Source organism: Micromys minutus (genome assembly GCF_963924665.1).
Source record: "Micromys minutus genome assembly, chromosome: 1".
NCBI classification, from domain to species: Eukaryota; Metazoa; Chordata; class Mammalia; order Rodentia; family Muridae; genus Micromys; species Micromys minutus.
In genome coordinates, this window is record NC_137969.1 from 176,240,403 (window position 1) to 176,257,248 (window position 16,846).

Consider the following 16,846-nt stretch of genomic DNA (forward strand, 5'->3'; position numbering starts at 1 on the left):
GAAAGAAGGAAACCTATGACCTCATGAATCAGAGCTCCACTATTTGAGGCAGTCTGGCAAACTACCAGTTTGGCATTTTGTTCCAGAAATCCTTTGTCTCCACACCCCAAGTTTTGGGGCTATGGATAGGCTGCCACTTTCACCTGGAGTCTGGGGATCCAGTTGGTACCCTGTGCCGAAAGCAGTTTATGAGCGGAGCCATCTCCCCATCTCCCTAGCTCAGCTAAGTAATTTTTAAGATCTCTTGGAGTATTTCAATACTGTTTATGTTCTTCTTAACCTCACCCTTGTGGATAGACTTCCAAACCCTTCCTTTGTCTGAGATGCTCTTCAGATAAAGGGAGAATGGTTATGCATTACAAAGAACTGCCTGAAATGACCCTGGAGGGGTGAGCTTCTTTGTTTACAGGTCTGCAGCTTCACCTAGGAACATTCAAGGAGGACTAGTTAGTAACAGGCCAGTGCTCCAAGGAACCTAATGACTTTTGGATGTCTGGAGAGACAGTAAGTGGAAAACAATTCTATTATTAATATACTTTATTGACATCTAGCCCACCAGTTGGCTTAATTTGGAATAGTGCTTTTAATTAGCAACGTGAAGCCAGCCAGCCTTCTGCACAGATTTGTTACAGTCAGCTGTTCCTTAGTGGAGCTCCAATAAAGTACAACTTTCAAGAAGGCCTTATTTCACCCAAACTAACATGCTTACACAACCTTGCTGTGAGTTCTATCTCTTTTCACCCCTTGGCTTTTATATTTCAAAAACCCACTAGGAGGTCTTAGGTGCTATAGAACACGGAGTGAACACACAGTGTATTGTCAAACCTACACAGTTAGGGTCGGCTGCTTAATAGGACCCCAGAAGTACATTATGAATGTCACTTGTTGTCTCTGGACCACATAAACACCTATGAGCATGTGCTGAAAGAGCTTTCGTCCTTAGTGGAATCACTGTGTCATCCTGCAGTTATCTTCAGCTCTTCCTTTATTGGCTTGGAGTAATAGCGACCATCTGAACATGCTGGCAGCAGCATGAACAGTTCTGAAAGTGCTATTTGGAGAAGTGATGACTGTTCTTCCATCAGAGCTCCAGTGACCTGACTTGGACTTAGGCATAGGTACTAGGTATTTAGTCACCTCAGTGTTCCACATGCTAACAAGGAAGAAGCCCGTATATCTCCAGGTTAAAAGGGACGCTGTCGTGCTGGGAGATACCATTTGATTTGTTTTTCTGGTTATTTACCTAGCCCCAACGCATAGGAAAAAAATAGCCCTGGGTCATATACAAGATTAGCTTTCCTTTTGTAGGCATGCTGCTTTCTCAGCTTGGGATGAGGAAGGTGGCTACTTTGCATAAGGCAGGCACCCACAGAGCAGCTCAGCACACCTCAGTTGTCATTCGGTCCCAGAGTGATCCATGCATTTTACCACACTTCCAAAAGCAGGCCCTGAGGAATGAGAAGGGGTGGGGGGGGACTCTGGCAAGAGCTGCTTCACTGGAGATGATCTTGGAGGTGGGCTTGTCATTGCTGTGGGCAGTGAAGCACATTGAGGTCTCTCAGATGGGAGCGTGCTTTCCTGTAAATGTGACCTTCTTTAAGAGTTTTAAATCTTTCTCTCCTGGAGCCACTGGTACCCACGTCTGTCTGAGAGTACTACAGGATACCAGCATCAACTTCTCCTTTTCCATTAAGGTTAATGAGTTTGTTAGGGGTGTACTGATCTCCCACATAACCCAGAGGATTTGTTTCGATTTCTAATACCTAGTTTCCACCTTGTTAAGTGATATCTTCCTTCTTGAATTTTAAAGTATGATTTAGACTCTGCATGGGCTCATGTTTGTAACAACTATTGTTTAAAGCAGCTTAACTATCAATGCATAGACTTTTCCCAAAAGAGATAAGCGTGTTAATTTCTCCTAAGAAAGCTTCAAAAGATATCATCACAATTTCATGAATTCTGTTAAAACCAAATGATAAAAATAGGGATTAAAGGTGCCTGTGAATATATGTGCAGAAGACACACATCTAGGGGAAGGACTTATTGTGCATGTAGACACACAGAAACCATCAGGCCTCCTCAGAGCATTGCACCTGTTGCTAGCTAGTCCTTCTGGAATGGTCTCAATTCAAATTCTCAGTTATCAGGAAGTGGGTTATTTCACAATGTATTTGGAAACCAAACTCAAAGTTTCATTTAACTATCAGGGAGTGACTATGGAAAAATCTATAACACATTACATTTTGTGTGCAGATGGAGTTGGGAGTTCTTCTGGAAACAGAAATACAACAGTCAACTTTTTGTTCAAGAGTCTATCATTTCCCCTAAGGATTATTTCTATATCTTTAGACTTGGTTAAACAGGAATGTCCCTGAGGAAGAGGAGAGAGTACCTGTAGGGAAGCCAATATGCTGGCCCTGGGTAGGGCTTGCCCTTTGCTAACCATGGTAGTCTTTGAGTGGCAGGCACAGTTATATAGGCAAAGGTTAGACTACCCTGAGTCAAGTCTGGTGAGGGAGTAATCAGACCATGAGGACCTAGGACATCAGGGCTCATCAAGGACTTTACACAGGCCAAAAAGCTTGCTTTAACTCCGAAATGCAGGAATACCCTAAGATCAGTCATGTCACCTGCTTACTGTGGATACCTTCTAGAATTGCTCTCCTTGGAAAAGCATGCTGAGTTATGTTGGGATATTTTAAGGTTCACATCTGGGGCCAAGAGCAAATATGTTAAATGCAGAAGAGTCATTTTACGGGGACAGTCATAGTAATTATCACTGGGCTCCAGAGGGCACATATGATTGGTAGGGTGAGTCACATTCTCATCTGTGTATGTTTCCAGAGGCCTTGAGCATGATCTCACAGGGCTGCCCTGTTCCCATCTGTTACTACGTGTATTGGAAGGGTCATGCTTGTTTATCAAGGGCCAAGCTTTGGATCCCAGGCTGTTCTCTAAGAAGTACTACCCATGCCTGCTTCCACCTGCAGGAGAGAGCTCTTGGTCCCACTCTTGATGTTCCTTTGCTTTGTGTAGGGCTTCATATATCCCCTCTTTCCTTTTAGTTTCTTAAACATAAGACTGTCTTTTGAAATAGGTAGACATGTCTCCTTCTAGGAACCACTCCCATAGCCAGGGGGTCATGGACTATATAAAGCAGAGAAAGGCAGCCAAAGAGCATCAAGATCTCATGAACATGGGTTGTTGCTTAATCTATTTCTCTTAGAAGGGCTGACCTCACTTCAAGTATCTGGGGTCCTCATGCCTCTTCTGTGTTCTGGGAGGCATTTGTTTAACATAGTACTTGTACATGATTTATCTGTTTCAGCCAAACAATATGTTTAAGTCTTGAGGACAGAGACATGGCCCTGAACCATCTTATGCCTGGCATCCCTCCACAGTGTCAAGCATGTATGTGTGAGCAGAATGTTCATACATCCTGTTCATCACCTTTACCTGTTCTACTATGGCCTTTTCTTTACCCTTCAGTGTAAGACCACTGCCCATTGAAGTATATCAAGAGCTTCAGTATGTAGTTGGATCTTAGGTAGCTTGCCTTTCTTTTTCTAGAATCCTTCCCAGAGACTGTTTTAAAACATGAAAGAACATCTGTGCTCTCCATTGGTAGGTTCCTATACTCAACCAACACGGGGTTAGGTATAGGAGCAGATATGGTTCTATAAATCCTGGGTGTCAAAAACAGTCATTACTTCCTTAGGGATTCATGAATAAATCAGAAGGCTCCTGATAATAAACCACCACATAGAGAAAGGCTCAGTAACAAGATGTTAGTGTGGGTGGGAGAAAAAGCCTCATGGGTGGATAGAACATACCCAGGTCTGAGGAACAGTTCTGCAAAGGCAACTATTGGATCAAAGGGCTGAGAATTTCTCCATCTTCTTAGTCTCAGGATCCCTCTAAGCAGGCAGTTCTAAATCTCTAACATCTGCCCACAGGGAAGTTGCTTAAGGGTGAGCCCAGCCTTTGTGGTACACTTTTTAGTTCCTTAGGATACAGGTTTGTAGTATAAGCTCTCTGGTAAGTAATACTTAAGGGCTGTATTTTTAGGGAAGGAAACAAGGGCCAGGGATAGAAATTACTGCTGTAGCCAAGTGGCTGTAACCAAAGCAGCTCTGTCAAGGGAATAGCTGATACTCAGTGGAGCTTCTGCTGGGGGAATGAGGGAGCAATGGCAGTGGGGCACACAGCTGGTGTTTTCTAGAGGCCAACAGCAATCAGATCAGCAAGAACCTACTGACAATCAAAACGAGACTCCAAACAAAGTCATGTTTACAGGTGATGGTGACTAGGGAAAGAACTCTGTTTTGTTTCATTCCTCACAGCCACAAGCCCTTAACTCCTTGAATGGAATAAGCCAGTGTGGCTTTTTTTTTTTTTTTTTTTTTTTTGTTGCTAGTAAGATCCACACTGGCTTCTAGCATATGACAGAGGTCGCTTCTGTTGCATCCCATCTGTTTTCCTAGTATGGTTATGACCTCTGGGATCATTGTATACTTCTCTCCCATAATTGCCAGAGTTCAGCAATGAAGTCTCACATACATGAAGGTCCATGGTTCAGGATAAGGTACTAATACAATGCAGCATAGAAACAATAATGTTTTAAATACACTGAACATCATTTATGTACACACACACACACACACACACACACACACACACACCTCCCCTTAATGCCCACTACAAATGTCACAAAATTACCAAATGAGGAACCCACAGGTAACATGACAGATTAGAAGCCCATTCTGATAGTGTTGATCATCAATCTTATAGAATTTAGCATTATCTGGTACATTATTGTGTATGCCAGTAGAGAATATATTGATATGGCAAGACCCGCCTTAATTGTGTGTAAGACTATTCCTTTGGCGGGGCATCCTGGATTAATAAAATGGAAAAAGCTATCCAAGCTGCAACCACTCTTCAGTGTTTTCTTTCATGACCAGGGGTACAACGTGAGCAGCTGCTTCATGATCCTGTCCTACTGACTTCTCCACAATGATATAGCCCAGACCTGTACATCAAAATGAACCCTCTCTCCCTTCAATTTTTGTCAAGGTATTTTACCATCACCACAGGAAAAACAAAAACCCAAGACAACCTTAGCATGACCCACAGAAGGAAAATAGCCAGGATAATAAGCAGTAGTCACTATTCTAACAGGAGCTGAAAGATGAGGGGATGATATACCAGGTGAAGTCTCCAGGGCCAAGATCATGAAGTTTTGCCAAGGCTAGTGGGAATTCTAGAGAGATCCCTCATATACACACAGTGGGAATTATGGGCTGGAAAAAGATGGACAAGGCTGTAGAACAGTGACCGGGACTTGGATATACAGCCAAGAGATGCAAGACCAGCTCTGGAGATAGAGACTGAAGTGTACCTGAAGCTGAGGCTCACTGGGAATCTAAAGAGAATGGCCAAGAAGGAAGCATCCTGCTATTGCCTGGGTAAGTAGTGACCTGGGAGTGGAGAGGCACACTGCGGAACTCAGGGTAGATGTGTCAAATCAAGACAAGAAGCAGCTCCGTCTGAAACTCCATGCTGATTACAGAAGCAGACTCTGATAGAGGTAGTTAGAAGCCCGGTAAGAGGGACCTGCCTAGTTGAAAAGGTAAGCTGTAGTGTGTAGTGTGGTAACATTAGGTCTTGGATATAGCAAATTAATCCAGGGAAGTAACACCAAGCACATGTGCAAACTACCCAACACTGGCACATTCTGGTGGTTGGAAGAACCCAAAGAAAGAGCTGGAATCTACTAGCAGCTGAGCAGAAAGAACCCCAAAAGAGATTTGTCAGAGTATACAGTATCTTCCTTAAGGGGCTTGCTTCCCACAGTGTTCCTTACCATACTCATCCCACACACTTCTTGGATACTCATCTAGCTCTACCCAGCCTTGATATGCAGCACGTGTTTAGAATCAAGGCAGGGTTATGCGCCCCTCAGTATATAGGTACAATATTGGGGAGGGTAAAGGGAAGGGCTAAAATGGAGAAACATGAAGGAAGTAGTCAAAGCATTGATATAACTGTCTGGCTGGACTAGGTGGGAAGCCCAGGAAGAATAGACTGAGCTAGAATCTTGCTCTGAAGCTAAGTGAGGGCAAGATGTATAAATTAATAAGAATTAAGCTTATCCCCATCTAGCTTCCAATGAATGAAACCACAACTATGATTTATTTATTAGGCTCTGTGTAATTACTTGGGGATTACCCCAATCTAATTCTCTTAATACTAGACTGGCTCCTTTCCCAACCCTGCTTCCCAAATCCTTGCTGCTTGCATCTTCCTGGGTTAGTTATGCTCCATAAGTCTGGTGTCCTGGGGAGGCATTTCACTTGGGCACATGCAGCTGGTCCATCATGGCTAGTGGAGACCTCCTGCTCTCCCAGTCTTCCCTTCTGTACTCCTCTCTCTTTCTCCTTTCTCCTTCTCCCTGGACACTACCTTCCTCAATTCCCTGCAGTAATTGGCTGCTGTCAGTTTTGTTTAACCAATAGTTTTAAATTGGGGAGTAAGGTTTGCACAACAAAGACTTGTGTATATGAAAACTTGCTCCTCTTGGGGCAACCAGATCTTTGGGTACAGAATTTAGCATATGAACACAAGCAGCACCAGACCAACCCCCAACAAAGAGGAAAGGGGCATTGTGATGGTTTGTGTCTGACTTAGGGCACATACATAAAGGGAAGCAGGAGCTACATGTCACAAGGGCAAATGGTCATATTCTTCCATCAGTCAGGAAGGTGGGAGGAAGCAGATAGACCTGGTATAACACACCTATGTAGGAGATTTGGAGAAAGCAAAGATGTTTAGTATCTGGCTTGGGATATTAGGTGATGATAATCCATTCTGTACTTTTTGGAAAATAAGGATGAGATAGAGAAATACATCTCCCCTCTGTTCCTCTATCGGGAGTGTAGAGAGCAACATGAGGCAGATAGTTGGAGTGTGAGATAATGAGACACACAGAGGGGTGGGTGGTCCCGGGTCATGGATCTAGAGCCTACTTCACAATGGCTTGTGGTCATGATCTAGTCTTGAGAGGCTCATGATGAACAGAGGGTCTTCACATAGTACCTGTTGTTGCACACCCCTGTGATGGGCCGGTACTTATTTGCCAGGCAGGTGTCAGGACATCTCGGTGGCAGCATGAAAGGCAAGCATCCTGACAGGTTGGCGATTGTGCCCAGAATGTCTGCTGATAGTGCATCTGTAAAATACAATAGATCGGTATTGACGTTAGGTCCAGTTGGTTCTTCTTCCCAGCCCCATGCTCTGAGAAATAAGACTCAGACTCAAAATACATTTATAAATACTTTGGTCATATAGCTAGGCTCATCTCTGACTCGCATAAATTTAAAAAATCTCATATATTTTAACCTAAATTCTGCCATATAGCTGGTTATCTATGTTCAGGTATCACGTATCCATCTCCTCATATCTTCCTAGGCTGATATTCCCATGCTTGGCTCTATCCCAGTATCTTTCATCTCCCGACTGCCCACCTCCCATTTCCTGCCTATGCCATAGGCCACAGGCTTCGTAATTGACAGGTGATGCATCCATATACTATGCAAGGTAGTCTCTCGACATAGCAGAATGTGTGGCATCTATACCAGATAAAGTATCTTTCCAACAGTTGTATCAGACATAGCCTCAACATCTAAGTCAGGGCTTCGTGTGCAGCCTCAGTCAGTGCACTGAGGAAACCCTCCATCTCCTTCTTAGTCTATGCTTCTTTATTCAGTCCCTTAACCATCTTCATTGCTAGGAGTGTGCATGGAGGGGGGGTTGTTTACTTTTTGGCTTCTTGATGATTCTGAAAAGCAACCCAAGAGCCATTTAGCCCTGGGAAGACAAGTCAGCAGTCAGAGTTGTCTCCCACCTCACAAGATACATCGCTGGAACCAACCTGTTCTATCTCTACAACAAAATATTCCCATCTCACAATTACCCAGGAGGGCACTCAGACAGGATATGTGTATCCTCCCACAGAAACCCACTTTGGCTGAGCTTGCTAATAGCATTCATTCCTTCTGCTATAAAAAGCCTTTATTTTTTTTCCTCCTATTGATTTCTCTGGGTTAGTACCTCCGAATGCGGTCTCCTTTGTTTATATTTACTGTTTTTCTTCCTAGTTCTGTCACTATTTATGCTAGTCAGCAAATCAAGGCGAGGGAGCTCAAAGATGACTCTATAAAACTGTGATGGATGTATACAAAAGAAACTGAGAGTCTTACTAGAAAACACAACCAACAGAAATGCATCCTATTTTCAAATAGAAGAGTTCTCCGCCCCAGTCCTTACTGAGCAACCCGACAATGGTACAGCTGTATGAGGGCCATGTGCCCCTTATTTGCTAAAGCACAGCATATCAAGTCTGGTAAAGAGACTTGGGTGACTGAACTTTTGTTGGCCAACAAGCCATTGTTCAGGAACAACCTGCTACCTATTCCCAGTGTACTTGCTGATTGTTTCTGCAGGCATGGCAGGAAGTCTGTTTGCATTGGCTCACCTTTCTTATATCTTTAATGCTCCAGAGTGACTGAGTCTATAATGTAAATACATTTAACATATTCTTTAGGGAATTTTTCACTACCAATTTCACATTATGGCCTGTCTTCGAAATGTGTTCTCCCTGGACTGAGAGCCCTATGACAATAGGATCCCATCCTCAGGACAGGTCACCCCACCATCACTTCTACTAGTGTCTGAGCTGATGTCACTACTGGATAGGGAGCAATGTAATTAGAAAGGTCTTTCCACTATGTGGTCTGAAATGAAACCTTTTGCAGAGTGACTTTATGGTTGCTGTTAAAGTCAAACTTAACTATTCAGTGTAGGATCTGAGAATTGTGGTTAATACTAGTTTAAAATGACTTCATCTCATCAGATGAAGTAGCACCAGACTAATTTAAGAGATCAAACAGCTCATAGCACTGCACTGAAAGTAAGTCTCACTGAGGTTGTTATGAAGAAAGCTTAGTTCTGAGTGTGGCACCATAGTCATGGAAGCTTTAATTTGGCTTCTGTTTTCTTCAAATATACTCTACTGTGGCCACCATGAGAGGGGACAGTGACAGCATGAGTCTCATTTTTGAAAAGCCCTTGGATTGTTACATTCTATGGAAAACAGACTAAGTCAGAAGGTCCTGGTTACAAACTGGGAAGCTGCGAGTCCTGTCCAGTCCTCTGCTTGCTGTGACAAGACACAACCCGAATGAATGTCTCCCCAGAAAGCCCTTATGAGTGAATGTGTTCCCTGTGTTTCACTAGGTGGGAAGGCTATAGGAAAATTCCCAATGTATTTTAGAACATAAATTAGAGTCTGTTTAGCTGCTTCTCCAAATAGAATTTGATTATGGGAGACACTGTATTTCCCAGAATAACAAAAAATAAGAAACTAGGAATGGATTTAAGCAGAGACAGAGGCATGCAGCTGCTTACCTGTGGAGAACTGTGATTGTTCATGCTTCATGACTTGTATTGATGTTTCCATGATCTCTGCTGCTCGGGAAATAGCCCCACTGGTGGACTCTGGCAGCTTAGAGAAAGAGAGAAGCTGGGCTGGAGAAAAGACTTCCCTTTTCTTGCGGTTTCTAGAGTATAAGAAGTCATAAGTTAAACAGGGATCAAGAGGCAGCTCAGTTTGCAAATGTATTTGATGAACAAGCATGTAAGTACTTATATTTGACCTCCAGAAAATCTGGGCATAGTGATTAAGTTCCTGTAAGCCCAGTGCTGTGGAGACAGAGACAGGTAGATTTTTTTGGGTACCTTCCAGCATATCCTCACTGGTAAGCCCCAGTTTCCAATGAGAGATCAAGTCTCAAAATATAAGATGTATAGTTCTTGAGGTTGACTTCTGGCCTCTTCATGTATATGCATATGAATTTCTCCCATCCAGCCTTTCCCTATCATTAATACATATACCACATATAATACAGACAAAATAAATAAATCAAAAGAACACATATTAAGTGACTGCATATACCAGACAATTAACTGTGAACCACACAAAGAAAAAGCCTAGTTAGTTCTGAGCCACAGAACTGCTCAGTTCAGTAAAAGGGACAAAGCATAACTAGAGGGTATAAATATTGGGTGTGGAAGAATATGGCCATTATTTTCTTTTAAATGCATCCTTATCTCAGATTCTCTTCAACTGGGTTTTTTTTTTTTTTTTTTTTTTTTTAGGTTCTCACCATAACCTGGGCCAGGAGGTCACTACAGGTCAGAGTCTTAACTGGACTAAGGAGAATCACCAAATCCTCCAGATTCTGACCTCTGAGGATCTGAGGCCAAACAGAGCCCTGAAGCTGTTACAAATGTTCTTTCCTGATGTCGACTCTCCCAGATGGACCCAGGTTTATATCACTATGGTTTTGGAAAAAGCAGCCCTCTTTCCAGTTTTATCAGATTGTGAATAAGCAGAATGTTGTGTCTTTCCATGACTCAGTAATAGCCTAAAATACATACATACTGCTCCTGAGCAAAAACCATATCCCAGGGGCTTCTCTGCAGTTACGTTATACTGTAGCCTAAAAATGTGATGAGATCCTTCCTGCTCTTACCACAGAACACAACCAGTCACTTTAGGTGATAGACAGTGTCTGTTGTAATCTTATTTATCTGTGTTTGTATCCAAACAGTATGCTGCATACCCAGAGATACACAATACGAAGGAAACTTAATAACCTCAAGCTATAAATACTGTAATTATGACAATTATGCAGATGAGGAGTTTAACACTTAACTTATGTGAGTCACTTAGCTTTCGCAAGGTAGGCGTGAGTGACAGCAACAACGTTGAGATACAAACACACCTAACTCACATAGATGGGAAACCAGTGACTCAGTCCACCAATGTCCATGATAAAATGTGACACGCGAGTAAAAATATCCGATGACATCCTGAGCCTTGAAGAGATGGGTTTTTTGGTTGTTAATTACAACATACACTGATTGAAGCTTCATGGGAACTGGCAGAGGGGCAGGAGACCCCAGTTCAGAAGTGGAGGTTATTGTCCCTCACCGCTAGCAGGGCTACATCTTCCTGAAGAGCCAATGGTAGACAGAAGCACAGCCTTTAAAGATTTATTTCTCTAAAGTATATTTGGGCAGAGGACGTTGCTAACAGGAAAAATGTGATGTTGTAATGTCTGTATTGTGAGCACTCCTTTTGATGTTCCTCTTTGTAAACAGGCAAATATTTTGGGTGCAAGGTGATTTGTGGTTGATGGATTCTCTAGCTGCCTTGAGAAAAAAGACAGTTTAATAGCCCGAATACACCATAGACACCTTACCAATGTCCACAGTTTTGCAAATCATCCCAGCTCCTCAAGGTGGTCTATCCCAGGCTGTTTGCTTCCATGAGCCTTATTGAACATTTTCTATCTCATTAGGGAAGAACATCTCTTATCTCATTAGACTGGCACTGGGACAAGGCCACAATGGATCCAAACACAAGCTTTGATGGGTGCGACTGGTGCTAGTATTGAAGAGGGTCTGAGTAGCCAGGACCCTGACTGCCAAGGAAGCAGCTCAACAGTTTGAGAGCAGCTCAGCAGGACGAAGAAATCAGAAGGGAAGATGAGAAGCTGATGAGCCAGTGGAGAGCTGAGACAAAGAAAGGGCAGGCTGTGAGATGTCAGAGAAGAGAACCTATAGGCCCTGCCTGCTGGAATAGTCTCAAAGAGCTGTCAATTCCTTAGAGTTAAGGGTCTTAAACTCTAGGCGGAGGGCTGTAATACTAGTCCCCGACAAAGGCTAAATGGCTACAGCTCTAGGCCTGGTAGGGACATCCATAGGACTTGGGGCCCTAATACTTGAGACTCACAGGGACTGTGACACTAAAGGGTGACACTTAGAGTTGCTTCTATAAGCTCACAACTGTTGCTCACTGCTGTCAAACAGGGAAATGAAAGCCACTAGAGATCAGCATCTGAAGAGCTTCTTGGATGTCCAGGAGTCCTATCTGGATGCAGCAAATGAACCCTTGGTTGGCTGATTGGTGATGTCAGTATTCTGCCCTGTCTGAGGTGGACAGCTACTGGAGACTGGCTGTCCTGGTGCCTAGACCCCTAGACTTGACATTCTAGTCCTTATAGCTTGCTGATGATAGTGGTCATTACCATGGATCAGTGCCCATCTCTTCCTCTGGTTTGTTAGCTATCACACTTCAAGAGGATTGGTCCTGCCTACTGCTTACCTCACTACCATGCCCTATGCTGTGATCTTAGGGCCTTGGAGAGGTATGTATCAATTGCCTGGTCAGCTGTCTGTCTGCTGCTCTCCCCAGGGCGATGCAGAAGAGACAGCTCCATCTGTTTACCCTCCAATCACAGTGCAGAACAGAAGTCTCCATGATTTAACCCTCTAATCACCGTGAAGGTCTGCAGCCACTTTGTAGGGCTCATTAACACTCCAGCTGCAGGGAGTGGGAGGGGGTTAAATGAGGGGTGTGTATCCTATTTGCAGAAGGATATCGATTATATACTCAGATTTCGGGAACTTCTGGTTTAGCTGGCTCAGCATTCCTCATGTGAAAAGCAAGGAGGAGAGCCACATGTCAGATTTATGTTCTCTTTAGTCCCCCGAGTGTTTGAGGAGTAGAGAATGCAGAGCAACAGTGTTGTGTTCAATAAGTCATCCTATGCCCTTTGCTTCTGAGTCTGCTGCCAGGCAGAACCTAGACTATCTCAGTGTCAGCACACTGAGATGATATCACACATCTGGACTCAAATCATCCAGATGAGTATATCCTGGAGCCCATGAGCAACTGTGAACCAGAAATTATGGTACTTTGTGCTGTCTACAGCTTCCTGTTTCCCTAGACCCACTGCCTCTCAGCTGAGAAAAAATAAGGAAATTAGTCAATCTACATTCTGGACTGGAGGGAAGGAAGAGTGTGGGACAATGGACTGTGTCAGGAAACTTGGTAATGGAGAACAGGTCTGAGACTCCAGCACTCGGTATCCACCTGAGATAGTAGGTGCGTCCCTGCTCCCTGCCAGATTCCTGTCTTAGAACACATGCCTGCATTCCCCAGGTTAATCATATAGCCCAAGACAGAGTTCTCCATGCTAATGAGGTAAACCTGAGGCTTTAGCCAATAAGCTTCCCTTCCTGGTCATTTCTCCCTGCAAAAGGTGTTTAATCTCTGGTCCACCCTGAGAAGTTGGTACACATCCGTTTTCCAGGATGAACATCTAATAAACGGTATGGCTAAACATGGGTTGTCTTTTTTATTGAAACCACCATGGGAAACATGAAGAATGCTTTCTTTTATAGAGCTGCAACCTGTCTCACATAGAAGGCCCCTCAACTTTTAGACCATCACAAATATTTTTGCTGATGAGATAAACCATAGTTCTCTAGCCCTAGGTTTGTAATTGTCTTCATCCAATGGATCCCCAATGGTCCCAGCCTCGTCCCAGGCCCGTGGACCCCTGATCCTTTGTTCCCAAGTCTTCTGTGTGACATCCCTATGGTGACTGGGTGCCTAAGAGTCAGAAAACCCCAACTTTGGCTTCCTACAACTTAGACTGTGTGGTGTCTAGGCATGTCCCTAAAGCACAACGCCTGGCAGCTTCCTTGTGTTTTGCCTGCCCAATAGCATGTCCCACAACCCCACTGCAGGGCTGAACTTAGGAACCACAGAGAAAGAGGGAGAGGAGGAGGGGGCTAGGAGATAAAGAGATAAGGAGCAGTCGGGAGAATGGGAGATAGATAGATAGATAGATAGATAGATAGATAGATAGATAGATAGATAGATAGATAGATAGATGATTGATAGATAGATAGAGATAGAGGACCACCTAATGAATATATGGATATATGTTTGGTTCTGCAGATGCTCAAGTGAAAGTTTGAGCTGGGAAACCTCATTTCCTTGGTCTACCGAGGATTCTTGGTTTGAAAGAGTCAAGGAGTTGGTGGCTTCACTCCTATAGGTCCAGAAAGGGCACTAGTTGCCAAAATGTGTTTAGTAGGAGCTACCTCCTATGTAGCCCAGCCATGACTAATAGCAGGTCTTATTCACACTTGTCAGCTTTTAGACCTGGCTCTATTTCCTGCTGCAGAACAAATGGTTCTGGTTCAACTGATGGTCAGCACTTAGAAGAATGCAAATCCAACCATTCTTATCACCTTGTAAAAGCAAAAGTCCAAGTGGATCAAGGACCTTCACATAAAACCAGATACACTGAAACTAATAGAACAGAAAGTGGGTAAGAGCTTACAACATATGATACAGAGGAAAATTTCCTGAACAGAACAAGAATGGCTTATGCTCTAAGACCAAGAATTGATAAATGAGACCTCATAACATTGCAAAACTTTTGTAAGGTAAAGGACACTGTCAATAGGACAAAAATGAAAACTAACAGACTGGGAAAATATCTTTACCAATTCGACATCCCATAGAGGGCTAATATTAAATATATACAAAGAACTCAAGAAGTTAGACTCCAAAGGATCAAATAACCCTATTAAAAATGGGGTACAGACTTAAACAAAGAATTCTCAACTGAGGAATATCAAATGGCAGAGAAGCACTTAAAGAAATGTTCAACATCCTTAGTCATCAGGGAAATGCAAATCAAAACAACCCTGAGATTCTACCTCATACCAGTCGGAATGGCTAAGATAAAAAATCAGGTGACAGCAGATGCTGATGAGGATGTGGAGAAAGAGAAACACCCCTCCATTGTTAGTTGGGTTGCAAGCTGATATAACCACTCTGGAAATCAGTCCTCAGAAAATTAGACATAGCATTACCAGAGGACCCAATTATATCACTCCTGGGCATATACCCAAAAGATGCTCTATCAAGGACACATGTTCCACTATGTTCATAGCAGCCTTATGTATGATAGCCAGAAGCTGGAAAGGACCCAGATGACCTTCAGCAGAGGAATGGATACAGAAAATGTGGTACATTTACACAATAGAGTACTACTTGGCTATTAAAAACAATGACTTCATGAAATTCTTATGCAAATGGATGGAACTAGAAAATTTCATCCTGAGTGAGGTAACCCAGTCACTAAAAACAAACAAACAAAAACAAACAAACAAACAAACAAACCACACATTGTATGTACTCACTGCTAAGCAGATGTTAGCCCAAAAGCTCGGAATACCCAATATACAATTCAAAGACCACATAAAGCTTAAGACAAAGGAAGATCAAAGTGTGGCTGCTTCAATCCTTCTTAGACAGGAGAACAACATACTCAAGGAAGGAAATACAAAGACAAAATATAGAACAGTGACTGAAGGAAAGGGCATTCAGAGACTGCCCTACCTGGGAATCCATCCCCTATACAATCACCAAACCCAGACACAATTGCTCATGTCCAGAAGTGCATGCTGACAAGAACCTGATATAGTTCTTTCCTGACAAATACAGAGGTGGTTGCTGGAAGTCAATAATTGCACTGAGAATAGGGTCCCCAATGGAAAAATTAGGGAAAGGACTGAAGGAGCTAAAGGTGTTTTCAACCCCATGGGAAGTACAACATTATCAACCAACCAGATCCCCCAGAGTTCCCAGGGACTAAACTACCAACCAAAGAGTACACATGGAGGGACCCATGGCTCCAGCAGAATATGTAGCCGAGGATGGTCTTGTTGCGCACCAATGGCAGGAGGGGCCCTTGGTCCTGTGAAGGCTCCATGCCCCAGTCTAGGGGAATGCCAGGGTGGGGAGGTAGGAGGGAGTAGGTGGGTGGCAGAGCACCCTCATAGAAACAGGGATAGGGGCTATGGGATAGGGATTTTTCAGAGGGGAAACTGAGAAAGGGGATAACATCTAAAATGTAAATTTAAAAATCTAACAAAAGAAAAAAAATCCTGTGATACCAGGGATCAGAGACATGGCTCAGAAGGCACTGACTTCTTTTTTAGAGAACCCAGATTAGATTCCCAGTACTTACCCTATGGTTTGTAACTGTCTGTAAATCCACTTTTAGGGATCTGATGCCCTCTTATGCTGACTGCAGGCCCAAGGCATGTATATGAATTTTAGACATGCATGTGGGGAACAGATGTACACATGTGATAAGATTATAAAACAGTTTTAAATTAAAACTTAGTATATAAAGCCCATTATTCCGGGATCCAGTGGTGAGCAGGTTGAGGCTCTGGTTCTATGCTTGACGGAGTGTTATAGTAACATTACAGTGGCTAGGCACCAAGCCTGAGTGTGCAGCACCCCTTTCTCTGTAAAGTGTCCTAGTGTTATTCCTGTCTGAGTTTCAGACTGACATCATGGCATCTTGAACTATGATTAGACCTCCAGCTTTTGATTTTTGTTTTCTCTGAGCGAAGAGTTTTGAGAGTGAGCATTGTCTTTTCATTGCAGACAATCCCACCAAAACCATGAATCATGAGCTTCAATGCCTCAATTGCAAAAGGTTGTCATGGTGAACCCTGTTGTCACTTACTGTCACAAATGAACGTTGTGGTAAACACCGTCACTAACCTTTTCATGGTGTTGTAGACTGCATTGTCCACCAGGAGCTGGCTGGTTTCCACAGCACTGATAACACGGGACATCATAGTCTTCTCTAGATTATAAAACACATCACCATTAAAACAGACCCCGCCCCCAAGTGGAGCAACTCTGCCAGCCTTTGCTTTCTTCCTCAAGTGCAGAGGGTGTAGTGACAGTCTTGTGATCTCTAGAAATGATCCGCTTATTGGAACTCTCTTGAGCATTAACCCCTATGTAAAATTGAAACAAACTGTGTAAAAGTAAACTACATAACTGCCTATTTCAGAAACTGTATCAATCAGAGAATTTTGCAACATTTAGCAG

General features: G+C 43.2%; 1 protein-coding gene across 1 annotated transcript in view; it reads right to left on the reverse strand.

Annotated features, from left to right (window-relative positions):
• The window catches only part of TPO (thyroid peroxidase), a gene marked incomplete at both ends in the record, with an annotated part of 82,703 nt that overhangs the window by 54,685 nt on the left and 11,172 nt on the right, over positions 1-16,846 (reverse strand). The window contains 3 exons of the mRNA XM_080911921.1: positions 7,099-7,231; positions 9,469-9,620; positions 16,511-16,595. Of these exons, the coding sequence (XP_080768047.1) occupies positions 7,099-7,231; positions 9,469-9,620; positions 16,511-16,595 (370 nt within the window). The remainder of the gene's footprint in view (positions 1-7,098; positions 7,232-9,468; positions 9,621-16,510; positions 16,596-16,846) is intronic.